The sequence below is a fragment of the Tursiops truncatus genome, chromosome 5, assembly GCF_011762595.2.
Source record: "Tursiops truncatus isolate mTurTru1 chromosome 5, mTurTru1.mat.Y, whole genome shotgun sequence".
Lineage (NCBI taxonomy): Eukaryota > Metazoa > Chordata > Mammalia > Artiodactyla > Delphinidae > Tursiops > Tursiops truncatus.
In genome coordinates, this window is record NC_047038.1 from 130,816,978 (window position 1) to 130,835,036 (window position 18,059).

General features: G+C 39.5%; 2 protein-coding genes across 5 annotated transcripts in view; one reads left to right on the forward strand and one right to left on the reverse strand.

Moving 5' to 3' along the window:
• The window catches only part of DSPP (dentin sialophosphoprotein), a 138,487-nt gene that overhangs the window by 90,755 nt on the left and 29,673 nt on the right, over positions 1-18,059 (reverse strand). The window contains exon 2 of the mRNA XM_019926391.3: positions 16,856-17,057. The gene's annotated coding sequence lies outside the window, so the exon portion shown is untranslated. The remainder of the gene's footprint in view (positions 1-16,855; positions 17,058-18,059) is intronic.
• SPARCL1 (SPARC like 1) overlaps positions 1-18,059 on the forward strand; it is a 54,037-nt gene that overhangs the window by 16,130 nt on the left and 19,848 nt on the right. For 3 of the 4 annotated variants that reach the window (XR_004526779.2, XR_012332187.1, XM_033857404.2), the window contains exons 2-4: positions 4,021-4,126; positions 12,876-12,939; positions 17,668-17,838. Coding sequence is in view for 1 of the 4 variants with exons in the window: in XM_033857404.2 (XP_033713295.1) it covers positions 4,059-4,126; positions 12,876-12,939; positions 17,668-17,838 (303 nt within the window). In the remaining 3 variants the exon portion in view is untranslated. The remainder of the gene's footprint in view (positions 1-4,020; positions 4,127-12,875; positions 12,940-17,667; positions 17,839-18,059) is intronic. The other variant, XR_002174622.3, reaches the window with a different exon arrangement.

Consider the following 18,059-nt stretch of genomic DNA (forward strand, 5'->3'; position numbering starts at 1 on the left):
CTCACACGTTTAGGAAAAATAATATTCATCTAATTTCACATCACCACTGCATATTTACATCTTCAAGAATAATAACTCTATTCAAAAATTTGTCTCACTTCTGCATTTTTCATATAGAGTTTCATTTGCTTTTTCTGCAAAAATAACAATCTGCATCTTGTAGAGAGCGCACACAAATTCAAATGTCTCAAAATATATGACGTTTTACTTATCCAAGAATAAATGGTATTCATCATACTTAGCAAGAACACCATGGGTTTCATTTTCGAAGTATTTTGCAAGCATCAGCTAATTAAGACTCCTGTAGTCTTCAGTTTGACAGTTGTTTTCAAAAGTGTCTTGTTTCCCAGGAAAGTTCTCCACTCTGTCTTATTCATACAAATCAGCGCATTTGTTCGGTTCTTAAAATAAGAAGCTAAAGGCTGTGAAATTATTTTTGATCAGTGTGTGACAGTGATCAAATACAATGAGCTCAGTGAGATAAAAATGCCCAGTGACTGGTCTGAAGGACAAATTGGAACACAGGAGAAGAACTCAAGGTCTTCTACATTCTAAATAGATACTGGATTGTTCCACAAGGTCCTATCTCTAAAACTACAACACAGGCATCTGCTTTACAATTAAAACTTGAAGTGGTTTCCTACTTGGATCATTCTGTATTTTTGTTTGTTTGCTTGTTTTAACATCTTTATTGGAGTATAATTGCTTTACAGCGTTACTTTCTGCTGTATAACAAAGTGAAACAGCTATATGTATACATATATCCCCATAACTCCTTCCTCTTGCATCTCCCTCCCACCCTCCCTATCCCACCCTTCTAGGTGGTCACAAAGCACGGAGCTGATCTCCCTGTGCTAGGTAGCTGCTTCCCAATAGCAATCTATTTTATATTTGGTATTGTATATATATGTCAATGCTACTATCTCACTTCGTCCCAGCTTACCCTTCTGCCTCCCTGTGTCCTCAAGTCCATTCTCTACGTCTGAGTCTTTATTCCTGTCCTGCCCCTAGGTTCATCGAACATTTTTTTTTTTTTTAGATTGCATATATATGTGTTAGCATACGGTATTTGTTTTTCTCTTTCTGACTTACTTCACTCTGTATGACAGACTCTAGGTCCACCAACCTCACTACAAATAACTCAACTTCATTTCTCTTTAAGGCTGAGTAATATTCCATTGCATATATGTGCCACATCCTCTTCATCCATTCATCTGTCGATGGACACCTAGGTTGCTTCCATGTCCTGGCTATTGTAAATAGAGCTGCAGTGAACATTGTGTACATGTCTCTTTTTGAATTATGGTTTTCTCAGGGTATATGCCCTGTAGTGGGATTGCTGGGTCGTTATGGTATTCCTATTTTTAGTTATTTAAGGAACCTACATACTGTTCTCCATAGTGGCTGTATCAATTTACATTCCTACCAACAGTGCAAGAGGGTTCCCTTTTCTCCACACCCTCTCCAGCTTTTATTGTTTGTAGATTTTTTGATGATAGCTATTCTGAGTGATGTGAGGTGATACCTCATTGTACTTTTGATTTGCATTTCTTTAATGATTAGTGATGTTGAGCATCCTTTCATGTGTTTGTTGGCCATCTGTATATCTTCTTTCAGGAAATGTCTATTTAGGTCTTCTGGCCATTTTTGGATTGGGTTGTTTGTTTTTTTGATATTGAGCTGCATGAGCTGCTTGTATATTTTGGAGATTAATTCTTTGTCAGTTGCTTCATTTGAAAATATTTTCTCCCATTCTGAGGGTTGTCTTTTGGTCTTGTTTATGGTTTCCTTTGCTGTGCAAAAGCTTTTAAGTTTCATTAGGTCCCATCTGTTTCTTTTTCTTTTTATTTCTATTTCTCTGGGAGGTGGGTCAAAAAGGACCTTGCTGTGATTTATTTCAAAGAGTGTTCTTCCTATGTTTTCCTCTAGAGTTTTATAGTGTCTGGCCTTACATTTAGGTCTTTAATCCATTTTGAGTTTATTTTTCTGTATGGTGTTAGGAAGTGTTCTAATTTCATTATTCTACATGTAGCTGTCCAGTTTTCCCAGCAACACTTATTGAATAGGCTGTCTTTTCTCCATTGTATACTCTTGCCTCCTTTATCAAAAATAAGGTGGCCAGGGCTTCACTGATGGCACAGTGGTTGAGAGTCCGCCTGCCGATGCAGGGGACACGGGTTCGTTCCCCGGTCCAGGAAGATCCCACATTCCGGAGCCTGTGCTCCACAATGGGAGAGGCCACAGCAGTGAGAGGCCCATGTACCACAAAAAATAAATAAATAAAATAACGTGACCATATGTGCATGGGTTTATCTCTGGGCTTTCTATCCTGTTCCATTGATCTATCTTTCTGTTTTTGTGCCAGTACCATACTGTCTTGATTACTGTAGCTTTGTAGTATAGTCTGAAGTCAGGGAGCCTGATTCCTCCAACTCCATTTTTCTTTCTCAAGGTTGCTTTGGCTATTCAGGGTCTTTTGCATTTCCATAGAAATTGTGAAATTTTTTGTTCTAGTTCTGTGAAAACTGCCATTGGTAGTTTGATAGGGACTGCACTGAATCTGTAGATCACTTTGGGTAGTATAGTCATTTTCACAATGTTGATTCTTCCAATCCAAGAGTATGGTATATCTCTCCGTCTGTTTGTATCATCTTTAACTTCTTTCATCAGTGTCTTTTAGTTTTCTGCATACAAGTCTTCTGTCTCTTTAGGTTAGGTTTATTCCTACGTATTTGATTCTTTTTGTTGCAATGGTAAATGGGAGTGTTTCCTTAATTTCTCTTTCAGATTTTTCATCATTAGTGTCTAGGAATGCAAGAGATTTCTGTGCATTAATTTTGTATCCTGCTACTTTTCCAGATTCATTGATAGCTCTAATAGTTTTCTGGTAGCATCTTTAGGATTCTCTGTGTATAGTATCATGTCATTGTCAAACAGTGACAACTTTACTTCTTCTTTTATGATTTGGATTCCTTTTATTTCTTTTTCTTCTCTGATTGCTGTGGCTAAAACTTCTCAAACTAAGTTGAATAATAGTGGTGAGCCTGGGCATCCTTGTCTTGCTCCTGATTTTAGAGGAAATGGTTTCAGTTTTTCACCATTGAGAACGATGTTGGCTGTGGGTTTGTCGTATATGGCCTTTATTATGTTGAGGTAAGTTCCCTCTATGCCTACTTTCTGGAGAGTTTTTATCATAAATAGGTGTTGAATTTTGTCAAAAGCTTTTTCTGCATCTATTCAGATTATCATATTGTTTTTATCCTTCAGTTTGTTAATATGGTGTATCACATTGACTGATTTGCGTATATTGAAGAATGCTTGCATTCCTGGGATAAACCCCACTTGACCATGGTGTATGATCCTTTTAATGTGCTGTTGGATTCTGTTTGCTAGTATTTTGTTGAGGATTTTTGCATCTATATTCATCAGTGATAATGGCTTGTAGTTTTCTTTCTTTGTGACGTCCTTGTCTGGTTTTGGGTATCCTCTAATTCTTTTTATTTGAGTCTTCTCCCTTTTTTTCTTGATGAGTCTGGCTAATGGTTTATCAATTTTTTTTATCTTCTCAAAGAACCAGCTTTTAGTTTTATTGATTTTCCTATCATTTCCTTCATTTCTTTTTCATTTATTTCTGATCTGATCTTTATGATTTCTTTCCTTCTGCTAACTTTGGGGTTTTTTTGTTCTCCTTTCTCTGATTGCTTTAGGTGTAAGGTTAGATTGTTTATTTGAGATGTTTCTTGAGGTAGGATTTTATTGCTATAAACTTCCCTCTTAGAACTTCTTTTGCTGCATCCCGTAAGTTTGGGGTCATCATGTTATCATTGTCATTTGTTTCTAGGTTTTTTTGGATTTCCTCTTTGATTTCTTCAGTGATCTCTTGGTTATTTGTAGAGTACTGTTTAGCCTCCATGTGTTTGTATTTTTTACAGTTTTTTTCCTGTAATTGATATCTAGTCTCATAGTGCTGTGGTTGGAAAAGATACCTGATACAATTTCAATTTCCTTAAATTTACCAAGGCTTGATTTGTGACCCAAGATATGGTCTATCCTGGAGAATGTTCCATGAGCACTTGAGAAAAGAGTGTATCCTGTTGTTCTTCAATGGAATGTCCTATAAATATCAGTTAAGTCCGTCTTGTTTAATGTATCATTTAAAGATTGTGTTTCCTTATTTATTTTCATTTTGGTTGATCTGTCCATTGGTGAAAGTGGGGTGCTAAAGTCTCCTACTATTATTCTGTTACTGTTGATTTCCCCTTTTACGGCTGTTAGCATTTGCCTTATGTATTGAGGTGCTGCTCTGGTGGGTGCATAAATATTTACAATTGTTATATCTTCTTCTTGGATTGATCCCTTGATCATTATGTAGTGTCCTTCTTTGTCTCTTGTAATAGTCTTTATTTTAAGTCTATTCATGTATTCCACAGATGCAGGGTACACCAAGTTGATGATGGAGATTTAATCCGCTGCTCCTGAGGCTGCTGGGGGAGATTTCCCTTTCTCTTCTTTGTTCACATAGTTCCTGGGGTTCATCTTTGGATTTGGCCCCACCTCTGCATCTAGGTCGCCCTCAGGCTTCTGTTCCCGCCCAGACACGATGTGGTTAAAGGAGCGGCTGATTAGGGGGCTCTGGTTCACTCAGGCCAGGGGGAAGGAGGAGTACGGAATGCAGGGCAAGCCTGAGGCGTCAGAGGCCGTCGTGACGTTGCACCAGCCTGAGGGGTGCCATGTGTTCTCCCGGGGAAGTTGTCCCTGGATCACGCGACCCTGGCAGTGGCGGGCTGCACAGGCTCCTGGGAGGGGAGGTGTGGACAATGACCTCTGCTTGCACACAGGATTCTTGGTGCCTGCAGCCGCAGCCTTAGCGTTTCATGCCCGTCTCTGGTGTCTGAGCTCATAGCCGTGGCTCATGCCCATCTCTGGAGCTCGTTTAGGCTGTGCTCTGCCTCTGTGGGCACACAGGGAAGGAATCCCGTCTCCTCGTGCACCCCGAAACAATGGTCTCTTGCCTCTTAGGCATGTCCAGACTTTTTCCCGGACTCCCTCCCAGCTAGCCATGATGCACTAACCCCTTCAGGCTGTGTTCACACAGCCAACCCCAGTCCTCTCCCTGGGATCAGACCGAAGCCCAAGCCTCAGCTCCCTGCCCCTGCCCACCCTGGTGGGTGAGCAGACAAGCCTCTTGGGCTGGTGAGTGCTGGTTGGCACCAATCCTCTGTGCAGGAATCTCTCCGTTTTGCCCTCCGCACCCCTGTGGCCGTGCTCTCCTCCATGGCTCCGAAGATTCCCCCTGCCCAGCCCCTGTCTCCGCCATTGAAGGGGCTTCCTGGTGTGTGGAAACTGTTCCTCCTTCACAGCTCCCTCCCACTGGTGCAGGTCCTGTCCCTATTCTTTTATCTCTGTTTTTTCTTTTTTCTTTTGCCCTACCCAGGTACGTGGGGAGTTTCTTGCCTTTGGGGAAGTCTGAGGTCTTCTGCCAGCATTCCGTAGGTGTTCTATAGGAGTTGTTCCACGTGTAGATGTATTTCTGATGTATTTGTTGGGAGGAAGGTGATCTCCATGTCTTACTCCTCCAGCATCTTGAAGGTCCCCCCCAACTTGCTATAAACATTCTAAATGACATAACCATATTCTGTCTTTAAATTTTGTTTTTGATTTCAGGATGGAAATAAACATAAGACCCCTAAAAAATAGTTCCAACCTGGGACACAGTAAATAATCAGGGACCATGCAGCAAAAGTTGGGGTTGACTCCCCCAAATCCTGCACAACTGGCCACCTAAGCTCAGATGACAAACCCTATACTTATCCTGCCTTCATGTCTTCTCCACAGCTATGCCAAGAATATTAGCATTCTATAGCTCCTTTGGGTTAAGGCCAATGTGAAGATACCTCTTACCCAGACTAGAAAGACATTAACTTAGACATTTTCTTATCTTCTACCTATGGATTCATTGCATGTAGAAAACTAGAATTTAAATATGTGGAATATAGGACATGTGCGTTTGTTTCATTGAGTGAACTAAATGTGAAAATAGTTTGTAACTAGGACTCCTGGGTAGCTTGATATCACCAAGGGGAGGAAGACATGAAAAGAGGGAGGAGAAAAAGTAAGGAACACTAAAGATTCATTTCCCTTATACCACACTAAATATAAGACATAAATGGCTATAATGATAATATTGATGACAGCCACCAGGCAGAGCAATGGAAATAATAATCACTTACACGTGTATGTTATTTCAGAGTTTGCAAAGAGCTTCCCTACTTCAGTGGCTCCCTTTGACATTGGAATTGTTATTCCCATTCTATAGAAGAAGTTTGGAGAGATTAAGTAATTTTCTTAAAGTAGCATTTAGGACTTGGCAGTACTAGGGCCCAAAGCCAGACTTCTCATTTCTAGTTTGCAGCCTGTTCTGCGAGACCATGTGAGAACCCTGGATTCTGAGTCCACAGTGCAACATTCTAGTCCTTGCTCACCTCTTAAGTCTTGCACATTTAGCCAAATAATTTATATTCTTCAAGCTTCTGTTTCTTTATAGCTAAATATTATCTACCCTCCTTTTCTTGTTGGATAAAGTGAAACAGTATACAAGAAAATCTTTTATACACTGTGAAATGCTCTATAAATGTGAGGAAGGTGTAACTAAGCCCAACTTAATGACTGATATTTCTAGGGGCCTCACCTCAACGTATCCTTACAGTTTTTCCTCCCTTTTGTCTGGAAGAACAAAGAGTCTCCTTCTCTTCAAAGTTAAACCTTCCACCTGTGCTTATATGAGACCAGCAAATATTTATCAAGGGCTTACTGAGAGTCTATTGCCTCACTTAATGTCCATCATGATTTTACAGATAAAGAACTGAGATTCCTAAAAGCTGAATAATTTACCCAAGATTATGCAAATTAAGTATTAGAGTCCAGGAAGTCCCATTTCAGAGCCTACGTCTTTAATCACTGTGCAATATTGCCTCCCCAATGACTCAGGCAACTTCTTTGTTTTCCCCCATTTCAGTTATCTATTACTGCGTAACAATCCAGCCCCAAATTAAATGGCTTAAAACCAGTCCCCCTATTTGCACATGACTCTGCAATCTGTACTGAGTTCAACTGGGTCATTCTTCTGTTGACTTTGTCTGGAGTCACTCATGAGGCTCCAACCAGCTGGGAGCTTAACTGGGGCTGAACCATCCCTTGTGGTTTCTCATCCTCCAGGGTTCTCTTCAGGTGGCTGCTTATCATTCAGTGGTCTGGACCAGCCTCTAGTCCGAGCATTTTTATAGCATGGAAGATGGCTTCCACAGGAGGACAAATCCCACTTTGCAAGTGCTTCCCAGGTCTCTGCTGGCATCCTACTTGCTAATGTCCCTTTGGCCAGAACTAGTCACAAAACCAAGGGCAAAATCACAGGGTATGAAACCCAGGAGGTGCAGGTCCCTGGAGGCCATGATATTTACCACGTCTCCTCTCTTCCCATCTATCTTCTCATTCATTACTTATGTTTCCCCCTCAGCATAGAAAAGACTTGGAGGACCACATCTGAATACAAGTAAAAGTTTCCTGTGACTGCATTTCCCCTTTAGCTACCATCTCCATCTCACTCTCTTTCCTTTCATGGCCAACCATCTTAAGAGTGGTCTACACTCACTGTCTTCACTCCATTACTGTCTATCTACTCCCCAGTCACTGGAGACTGGCCTCTACCAGCACTGTTGCACCAAAACTACACTCCCTCAACTCTCCAGTAACCTCTGCATTTCCAAATGCAGTGGAGAATCTCTAGACTTGTTTACTTTGACCTCTCTGTAACATTTAATGTTTTCTTTTTCTTATGCGACTCTCCTTTCTCTCATCCTTTGTGTGTTTAGTTCTTCCCATCCTCTAATGGCACCTAATGGTCTTCACTCACCAGGGTCTGGCTCCTGTCCTCTGTTCTACTCACTGTATAGCTTTTCATGCGAAAAACACTCAAACTATACCTTTAGCCCCAAACTCTATGCTTACCTCCAGACCCATTCATTTAAGTATATCTCTACTCAAATCCAACAAGTCCAAAACGAATCATCATCTTTCCTCTAAAACTCTTATAATCCCTTATACTTGTATTACCACCACCCTTTACCCAGTTGCCCAAATTAGAAATGTGATAGCCCAAGACTCGTCCTTCGCTTCTTCCCACAGTATACAATTTGACATTGAGTCTTATCTGTTCCGGCTTTAAATATTTCTCATAACTATCCAGTGGTATACTGGCAAATGTTTAGCTACCAGCTTTTGCAGGGGGTGGGGGATGAGTAGCATTTGATGATTTCCATGGTGTAATCCTCCCACCATGGTTGATTTCAAGCTACTAATGTGACATCACTGAATAGAATTGGGAAGAGAAGTGCATTACCACACATTATATAGTATTTCCACCTACAGATACAACAGGCATAAATAACTTCAAGAGAGTAGTAGCAGTAAAAGTAGTAAAATAAGTATAAAATGATGAGTTTTGAGTATTTATTTCTTTTGTTTTTAATATAACTAAATTGTAAGTGTATATACTTTAATTTTCAGTGATGGCTTTGTTTAATAGCCAGCTCACCAAATTCCTGGAAATTTAACAACTGGCTCTCATGAGCCAGTACAAGCTGGATCTATCCCCCTCTTTTCCGTTCTCAAGACCAGAGGCAAAATTTAAGGCTCTGACCACCTGTCATCTTGATATTGCAATTTCCTCCTAGTAAGTCTTTCTACTCATCTGTCCCCCACATCGCTGTCCCAAGGACCCTTTCTAACACTCAGATCTGATTATATCATTCCCCCACTTACAGTCATTGAAGACCCATAGCTTTTCAACTGGAACTTAAAATTCCTAGTTTAATGCACAGAGACTTGCCTTGTTTTGAGCCTTATCTCCCTCTGCTTCACCCAGTAACACCCTAGCAACTCAAACATATGCTGTCTTATGACTCTGGACCTTCCCCCATGCTGTTTCCACCCTCTAGATTGCCCTTCCATCTTTCACACAGCTAACTAGTACTGAGTGGTTTTTCAGATCTCAGGTTAAGAACTCCCTCCTCTGAAAGTCTTTTCTATACAGTGGCAGTAGAGAGTACTGATTAAGAACATGGACATAAAACCAAACAGCTAGGTCTCTAATGTCGGTTCTGCCACTTAACTGAGTAACCTTGAACACGTTACTTAACCTTAGTTTCCTTACTAATAAAATGATGAAAATAAAGTGCTACCTTGTAGAATTGTTGGGAAGATTCAAAGAGTTACTATGTGCAAACCCCTCAGAACAGTGCCTGTAACTTAAGCCCTTAGGACTCAGTAAATGTTAGCAACATTAACTACCTAACTGTAAATGCTTCTTATCTGTATTTCCACAGCATTATGTACATACTCATCACATGATACTAAATCACTGATTTACTTGACTTCCTCGTTTGTAACTCTTCAGACAGGAACCATGTAGCCCTGTGCTTAGGCAGTGTCTAGTAAGTGCTCAATAAATGAATAAGAGAGCAGATGAGTGATGCAAGCTCTGGCCAACTGGGCACATGTTTCTTTTTGACTCATTCAGCTGCATTAGAGTTAAGAAAGTGAAGGGAATTTGTGAGATCCTATGATCAAATCAAAGGGAAATATTTTCTCAAGTTTAATTAGCTATACATAGTGCTATAAAAACTAAAATCAGAAGGAAATTAGTTTTAAAACCCACAATGCTTTTGCTGATTTTTGCTTCCTCTTTATGTCGCTACCATTTATAAGAAATGTGGTAACGGTGTCTTAGCCTAATTCCATTGTTATTTGTGATGAATGTAGGAAAGACTCCTCAAGTTAAAGGGAGCTTTGGTAAATGTGTGGGCAAAAGAGACCCTAAATGTCCACTGAAAAATTATTCTGACCTCACAGCAAAAATTAAATTCTATTATTTTCTGAGGCTCTAAGTTGTTTATCTAAGAATCGCAATTTGACTTTTATGGAAAATGAAAAAAGAAAGAAGAAAGATGTATTGAGCATCTCCTAGGTATCAGGCATTTTTACAAATACTATTTCTTCTAATCTTCACAAAACTGAATTAGATGTTGTATTGGGGTTCTCCAGGGTGGCAGGGAATAGATATGTGTTTATGTTTATATATAGAGAGAGACTGATTATAAGAAATTGGCTCATTCAACTATATACACTGATAAGGTTCCATAATTTGGCTTCTGCTAGCTGGAGACCCAGTAAGCATGGTGATCTCATGTAACTGTGCAGTTCTAGTCTGAAGGCCTGAGCACCAGGAACTGATGGTATATGGTCCAGACCAAGGGCAGGAGAAGACCAATGTTCCCACTCAAACAGGGAGGCTGAGAGAGCAAATTCTCCCTTATTCCAACTTTTTGTTGGCCCTCAACAGATCTGATGAAGCCCACCCGCACTGGAAGGGCAATCAGCTTTATGCAGTCTACTGATTCAAATGCTAATCTCTTCTGGAAACACCTTCACAGACACATCTAGAAATAATGTTTAACCAGATACCCGGGCATCCCACAGGCCAGTCAAATTGTCGCATAAAATTAACCATCACAGACGTTATCCCCATTTTCAGATGGGGAATCTGAGGTTCAGAGGGTTAAGTAATTTTCCAAAGATTACATGGATGGCAAATGTGGGTTCAAGTTCAAATACATGTGTTTCTAATGGCAAAGCACCATGTTCCTTCTACTAAGACAGTAATTCTAAATCAGGTGACTGTGCCCTCCAAGGTCACTTGGCCATGTCTAAAGACATTTTTGGTTGTCATAACTGGTGGGGATTGAGGGACTTGCTACTGACATACAATGGGTAGAAGTTAGGGATGCTGCTAAATGTCCTACCATGCACAGGACGGCCCTCACAACTGAAAATTATGCAGCCCAAGATGTTAACAGTGCCAAGATAAAGAGACCCTGCCTGAAACTATACTATATTAATGGTTTTCCAAAACAGTAGACAAGTAATAATATGCTGATCTAAAATATAAATGACTAGAGTTCCATAAACCTAATACATACTGGTGAAAAGAGTGAATGAACGTTAAATTCTAGATTATGATTTATTTTAATAGCCTCATCTACCTTGGGAAGAATAAGTGATGGGTACATGGGAAAGTACTTTGAAAAGGGAGACAATTTCTAGGTCCAGACAAAAACAAAATATTGTTCAACAAAAGAAACATAAGTATTATTCAACACAAGAAACTGCTACTTGGCTCAGCTATGAAGAATATTTACCTTGTCATAATGTCAAATAATGATTTAAATAAGAATTGTGATACAATTATTTTAGGAAGAGGGGGAGGGGAAGGAGGAGAAGAAGAGTACTGTGTGCATGTGTGCGTGCATGTGCTGTGTGTGTGTGAAGTGAGAGCTGTTACAGTATTAAATTAGTTGAATAATGTTAAATATTAAGATATTTTTAAATACCCACTTCAGCATTTATTTAAAAATATTGAGTAACTAGCAGAAGAAATTCCTCACTTTCTTTATAAACATCAAAGTAATATTTAAAGCTGTATGGATGTATTTATATATAAAGCTATGACTCTGAAAAATCATTTAAAAAGTCATATTCTAGTTCTGGGAGATCCAGAGAATCTCTATTAAAGAATAAAAAGTGTACCCCTAATCCCAGTCAGAGTTCAGACTACCAGGCTTAGGGATACTCTGCAAGAAAATGTAGACAGCCCACTCTTTTAAGAGTTCATGTGGAGGCCAATTTACTTAGCCTCCCTGAGCCTCACTTGTTTCATCTCTAAATTAAATAAGTTCATTTGGAACTAATTAAACTCAAATGCATGGCAAATAACAAAAATGAGACAGACCAGGTACAACTGCCAGCATCACTTATAGATGATGGTCTCAACTCAGATCCAGCCAGCGGTTGCCATAAAGACATAGTGGTGCTAAGAGGCTCAATGGTTCAAGAGAAACTACAAATCTGAACTTTCACATGAAAGCTCCAGATTTTAGAATGCTAGTTTAAAACACACAGTGCCTGCCAAACCCAACCCATCTGCAAGGCACCACCAGCTCACAGATTCCCAATGTGCGACCTCTAAATTAGTGAACATGGATGGCCCCTGTAGGGCAGTGCAATGTCTCATTTCTAAAAATCTCTATTGAATGTATGAGTTTCTCCAACACCAAAGAAGCAGTTTGTTTAATCCAAACCTGACCCACTATATTACTTCACTTTGTGACTTTTGCATTCACTGTGAACACTCACAAATCTTCAGAACCAAGATCTGCATAAAGCCTTTATCCAAGAAAGCACAGTCATCAACAAAGCTAGGTGGGCTTCCCTGGTGGCGCAGTAGTTAAAAATCTGCCTGCCAACGCAGGGGACACGGGTTCGATCCCCGGTCCGGGAAGATCCCACGTGCCACGGAGAAGCTAAGCCCGTGTGCCACAACTACTGAGCCTGCGTGCCACAACTACTGAAGCCTGCGCTCTAGAGCCCGTGCTCCGCAACAAGAGAAGCAACCGCAATGAGAAACCCGTGCACCGCAACGAAGAGTAGCCCCCGCTCGCCGCAACTAGAAAAAGCTCGTGCACAGCAATGAAGACCCAACGCAGCCAAAAATAAAAGAAATAAATTAATAGAAACAAAACAAAACAAAGACACGTTCTGCCAAACACAGCTGGGTCAAAAAATCAAGGAGTCATTCTCAGAGGGACATGATTGGGTAAAAACTGTCATTAATTGGTCTTTTCAGATATGTTAGTCCACAAGGACAACAATTGCCTTTAAATACAAAGGACAGTATCAAGCTCAATATTTGCTAAGCAGAGTATCTTTTAATCTTTTACAAGGAAATTTTACCCACTACTGCTAATTATCTTCTTGGTTTACAGGTCTAGAAAAATGAAGTCTGTGATTTTTTTCCTATTCATTTTGGAAACTGCAGTTGCAATCCCGGTAAATATCCTTTCTTCTATTGTTACATCTCTCCTTCCTGATACTCAATTTAGAAATCCTCCATTTAAAAGAAAATGTTCTTCAGCTTGTGCTATTTACTTAGTAGCATGTTAATCATATCACTTGTGAGATGCTTTTGATTTTATATAGCCCTAAATTTTTAAGAAATAAATCAGGGACCACCCTCCCTAAATAAATAAATAAATAAATAAATAAATAAATAAATAAATAAATAAAATGTTCTTATAGAATGGTTTGAAGTTCTCTTTTTTAATTTTTTTATGTTTATTGGCGTATAGTTGATTTACAGTGTTGTGCTAGTTTCAGGCGTACAGCAAAGTGAATCAGTTATACATATACACATGTCCACTCTTTTTTAGATTCTTTTCCCATATAGGCCATTACAGAGTACTGAGTAGAGTTCCCTGTGCTGTACAGTAGGTCCTTATTAGTTATCTATTTTATATATAGTAGTGTGTATATAAAATCAGTCCCAATCTCCCAATTTATCCCTTCCCCACCTTAGCCCCCTGGTAACCATAAGTTTGTTTTCTACATCTGTAACTCTATTTCTGTTTTGTAGATAAATTCATTTTTATTTTAATCAAATTATTTTTTTCCCAAGCAAGGAATGAATGACTAGTAAAAAGGAAATAAGGTACTTTAAAAAAATATATTTCTTGGGAATTCCCTGGTGGTCCAGTGGTTAGGAATCCATGCTTCCACTGCAGGGGGCCCGGGTTCGATCCCTGGTTGGGGAACTAAAATGCCGCAAGCCGTGAGACACAACAAAAAAAAGGTCGACAAAAAATATATTTCTTTAAGAGCTAACAGGTTCTACAAGATACAAGTACGCAGCTGAAAGTGTTGACTAACAGTCTATTAGCCAGGGAATATGCCCAAATACCAAAGAGAACAGGAAGAAATAAATTCTCCTATGGAAGCTCACCAGGCTAATATGAAAAATCTAAGAAATTAGTATGAGAAATCTTGGAGCAAATACCCACACTCGCCAGCAGCATTTTCTTCAAGATCAATACATACTGGCTGAGAAATTCTGAGTCTATAATGAAAGCAAGACCCAATAGGCTAGGGACAGGAAATGATATGGTAACCATAAATCCGCTCCTAACTCACACTTGGGGGTACGTCCAAGCAAACATGCTGAAAGCAGACAGGACCAGAACTTTCTTTTCTTCACAGCCAGATATACTAGCCCCACCATTTACACTGCAATAAATCAGCCACACGCAAATCAGATCATCTGAGACCATGTCAGCAGCCTCAAAATACCTGAAAGTTGTCTTTGTTGATTTAATGGGACCGTAGCTTGGACGATCATTTGGATATCTCCCAAAGCATCCGTATCATCCTTAATCAGACTAAAGGATTTGTGCCATTTTTTCCTTTTCACCAAATGGATGAATCAACCTCCCTGAAATAAACAAAGCAATTTATCTCTTGTTCCTTCTCTCCTTCCCTCTCTACTACGTCTAAGAGTCTGTCCTTGCTTTTGTTGTTGTTTAAAGATTTATTTATTATTTATTTATATATTTTATTTATTTTTGACTGCGTCGGGTCTCAGTTGCAGCACGCGGGATCTTTCTTTGTGGTGCACGGGCTTCTCTCTAGTTGTGGCGTGCAGGTTTTCTATTCACTAGTTGTGTGGTGCGCGAGCTCCAGGACACGGGGGCTCTGTAGTTTGCGGCACATGGGCTCTAGGTGAGGCGTGTGAGCTCAGTAGTTGCTACACGCAGGCTTAGTTGCCCCGCAGCATGTGGGATCTTAGTTCCCTGAGCAGGGATCGAACACGTGTACTCTGCATTGTAAGGCAAATTCTTTACCACTGGACCACCAGGGAAGTCCCTGTCCTTGTTTTTTGGAAAGCTTCTGGTTGACAGATGTGTCAGCAAGGATAAACACCATGCCACCCAGACCAAGTAGTTCTTAGAAAAAAGAATTTGTGAGCACTGCTAAGAATCATGCTTAAGTAACGAGGAGCTACTCCAGCTGTAATTATAAATTCTCCTCTGAAATTACAGAAGTGGAATAATTAATATGTTCAGCACAGAAAGAAGTTCCCACAGGACCATTGTTTTCTCTTGAAAATGCGGTTTGCCCTTGCAGCTGTTGCCACTATGTAAACAAGCATCAAAAGGGTCTTTGAACTAAATGTTTGAATGACACGCCTGCATATAGACATGTTCCAGATGTTTCCCTGCTAGGAAAATTTTTTTCATAGACTCAGTCCCGTGTTAAAAAACTAAGTATCGGGCTTCCCTGGTGGTGCAGTGGTTGAGAGTCCGCCTGCCGATGCAGGGGACACGGGTTCGTGCCCCGGTCCGGGAGGATCCCACATGCCACGGACTGGCTGGGCCCGTGAGCCATGGTCGCTGAGCCTGCACGTCCGGAGCCTGTGCTCCGCAGCGGGAGAGGCCACAGCAGTGACAGGCCTGCGTACCGCAAAAAAAAAAAAAAAAAAAAAAAAAAAAAAAAAAAACTAAGTAGCTTCTCAAAGGATATACCTGTTAAAAATCTTGTAGCATTTTCCCTGCCTGCCTGAATTTTCCAGAAATAAGTGAGTTCTGTATGGTTCGGAGAAACCACACAGATTTCCAGAGGGTATGTTGTTACATGTGGAGAGAATAATGAAACAGAATTTCACTTTCTGAAAATTTCTGGAAGATAAGCTGCTGTGTTTCTGAAAGATAAGCTGTTGCCTTTCTTCCAGCTTGCTGAGGGGGAGTGGAGGAAGAAGGATGCAGAGACAGGGAGCAGTTCTCCATTAATAAGCAGAAAGTCTCCTCCACTATTATCCTCCATCAGGCCCCTGCCAGCAACTTGCCAAACTGGCCACTGTTCTTTCTCCATGCTCCTATTAAAAATGGCTTCTCTGGAAATTTTTTCAAATATGATTATTCCTTTTAGTTGAAAAGGTAATAAGAAGCAAGAGAAGAAACCACATCTAAAATAAATCCTGGGGGTGGAGGGATGAACTGGGAGATTGGGACTGACATATATACACGACTATGTATAAAATAGGTAACTAATGAGAACCTACTGTAGAGCACAGGGAACTCTACTCAGTGCTCTGTGGTGACCTAAATGGGAAGGAAATCTTAAAAAGAGTGGATATATGTATACGTATAACTGATTCACTTTGCTGCGCAGCAGAAACTAACACAACATTGTAAAGCAACTATACTCCAATAAAAATTAATAAAACAATATAGGACTTCCCCAGCAGTCCAGTGGTTAAGACTCTGCCTTCCAATGTAGAAGGCGTGGGTTTGATCCCTGGTCAGGGAAATAAGATCTCACATGCTGTGGGGTGTGGCCAAAAACTAACTAACTAAATAAATAATAGAATAGAATAGAATAGAATAGAATAAAATAGATAACCAACAAGGACCTACTGTATAGCACAGGAAACTCTGCTCAATATTATGTAACAACCTAAATAGGAAAAGAATTTGAAAAAGAATAGACACATGTATATGTATAACTGAATCACTTTGCTGTACACCTGAAACTAACACAACATTGTTAATCAACTATACTCCAATATGAAATAAAAACTTTAAAAAAGTAATTTATATTTCACTTTAAAATTAAATCAATCAATAAAATCCTGTACTCCATGACTTTCTTTACACTATATAATCAGCACTACAGGACCTGGTAATGGAGTAAAGACAAGTCAATTCAAATAAAATCTGAGTTTTATACTTATACCTGGACCTGTCTGACATGAGTGTTCACAGTATCTCTCTAATAAAGATCTGTGATGAATACCTGCCTAAGATATCAGACAGTTCATATTATTACCACTGTGTGATATTACTACTAGCTATAGTAATTTTTCACTTGGGTTACCCCTTAAAATTCACAAAATGTCTTGTATACATAGCCTTACCTTGATATTTCTGCTCACCTCACCTTGAGAGATGAGAGAGTACAGATGAACAATTTGTCAAACCACCACACATAGTAAATAGCAGAGTCAAGACTTGAAGGAAGGTCTCTTATCTCTACGTCCAGTTGTTCAACTTCTCCATCATGTATCACCGCCCAGCTCTTCATCTATGCCTCCAGTCTTGCTAGAAATAGAGCTATTCCTGTAAAGGAAATAATACTCCATAGCTGTTCAGCCCTACTAGACTTGGTGTCCTGTTTCATACAGTTTTTCAATTAGTTCAAGATTAAATTATTTTTTTACTACGTGATTTCCTGATGAATATAAGACTGATAGAGTTAGGAAAGTACGCAAATATTGAATAAAGGGTTTATAACTTTTCCTGCTAATTATCAGTGAGTACTTAAAAGTTAATTTAAGAAAATGCACAGTGCTATAGCCTATGGTTAATTTGATTTCAACTTTATGCTAAACAACATTTTTCAAAATTATAAAGTACAAACGCTTTGTAAAAGTTTGAAAAACACAGAAAATAATTCCAAAAATCAAAGGTTGCTATTATTGAAATCATTTTGGCCCTATCTTCCCCCATTCTCTGCATATATAACTTTTTCTTCATCATGATTGGGATTTTGTTTTCACTTAAGATTATATTCTGACTATTTGCTTGTATCTTTAAAAATTCTAGAGAATATCTTTTAACTGATGTATAAATGAAATATATTACTACTAACAATGATGACAAGAAAAAAGTAGCTAGAAATTTTTAACATTTAGGCATGAATAACAAACCAGTTTTTAATTTTTTTCAGACACAAGCAAGGTTCCTATCTGATCATTCCAACCCAACTGCCGATTCCTTGAGTTCCTTCCAACAGGCTGAAATGTTGGTAACATCTGAGCACACTGCAATCCCCACTGTAAGGGCTGAAGATGCAGAAAATGAAACTGAAGTATCCATAGAAGACCATCCCACTCATAAGGTAAAAGTAACATGGTTATACTAGTACAGACTTTTGTCTCTCAAGGTCTCAATTCTAAAGCGTGGTCAAAGAGACTACCTGATTCACTCTAAGTTTAATTTTTTTAAGATGATGATCACATCAACTGCCTCCAATCTCTAACAGAATTGTGAGGATTAATGAGTTTTACTTCTTGGGCTGAAGTGCTACATAATTGTTTTATTTCAAAAAATTCAAGTTCA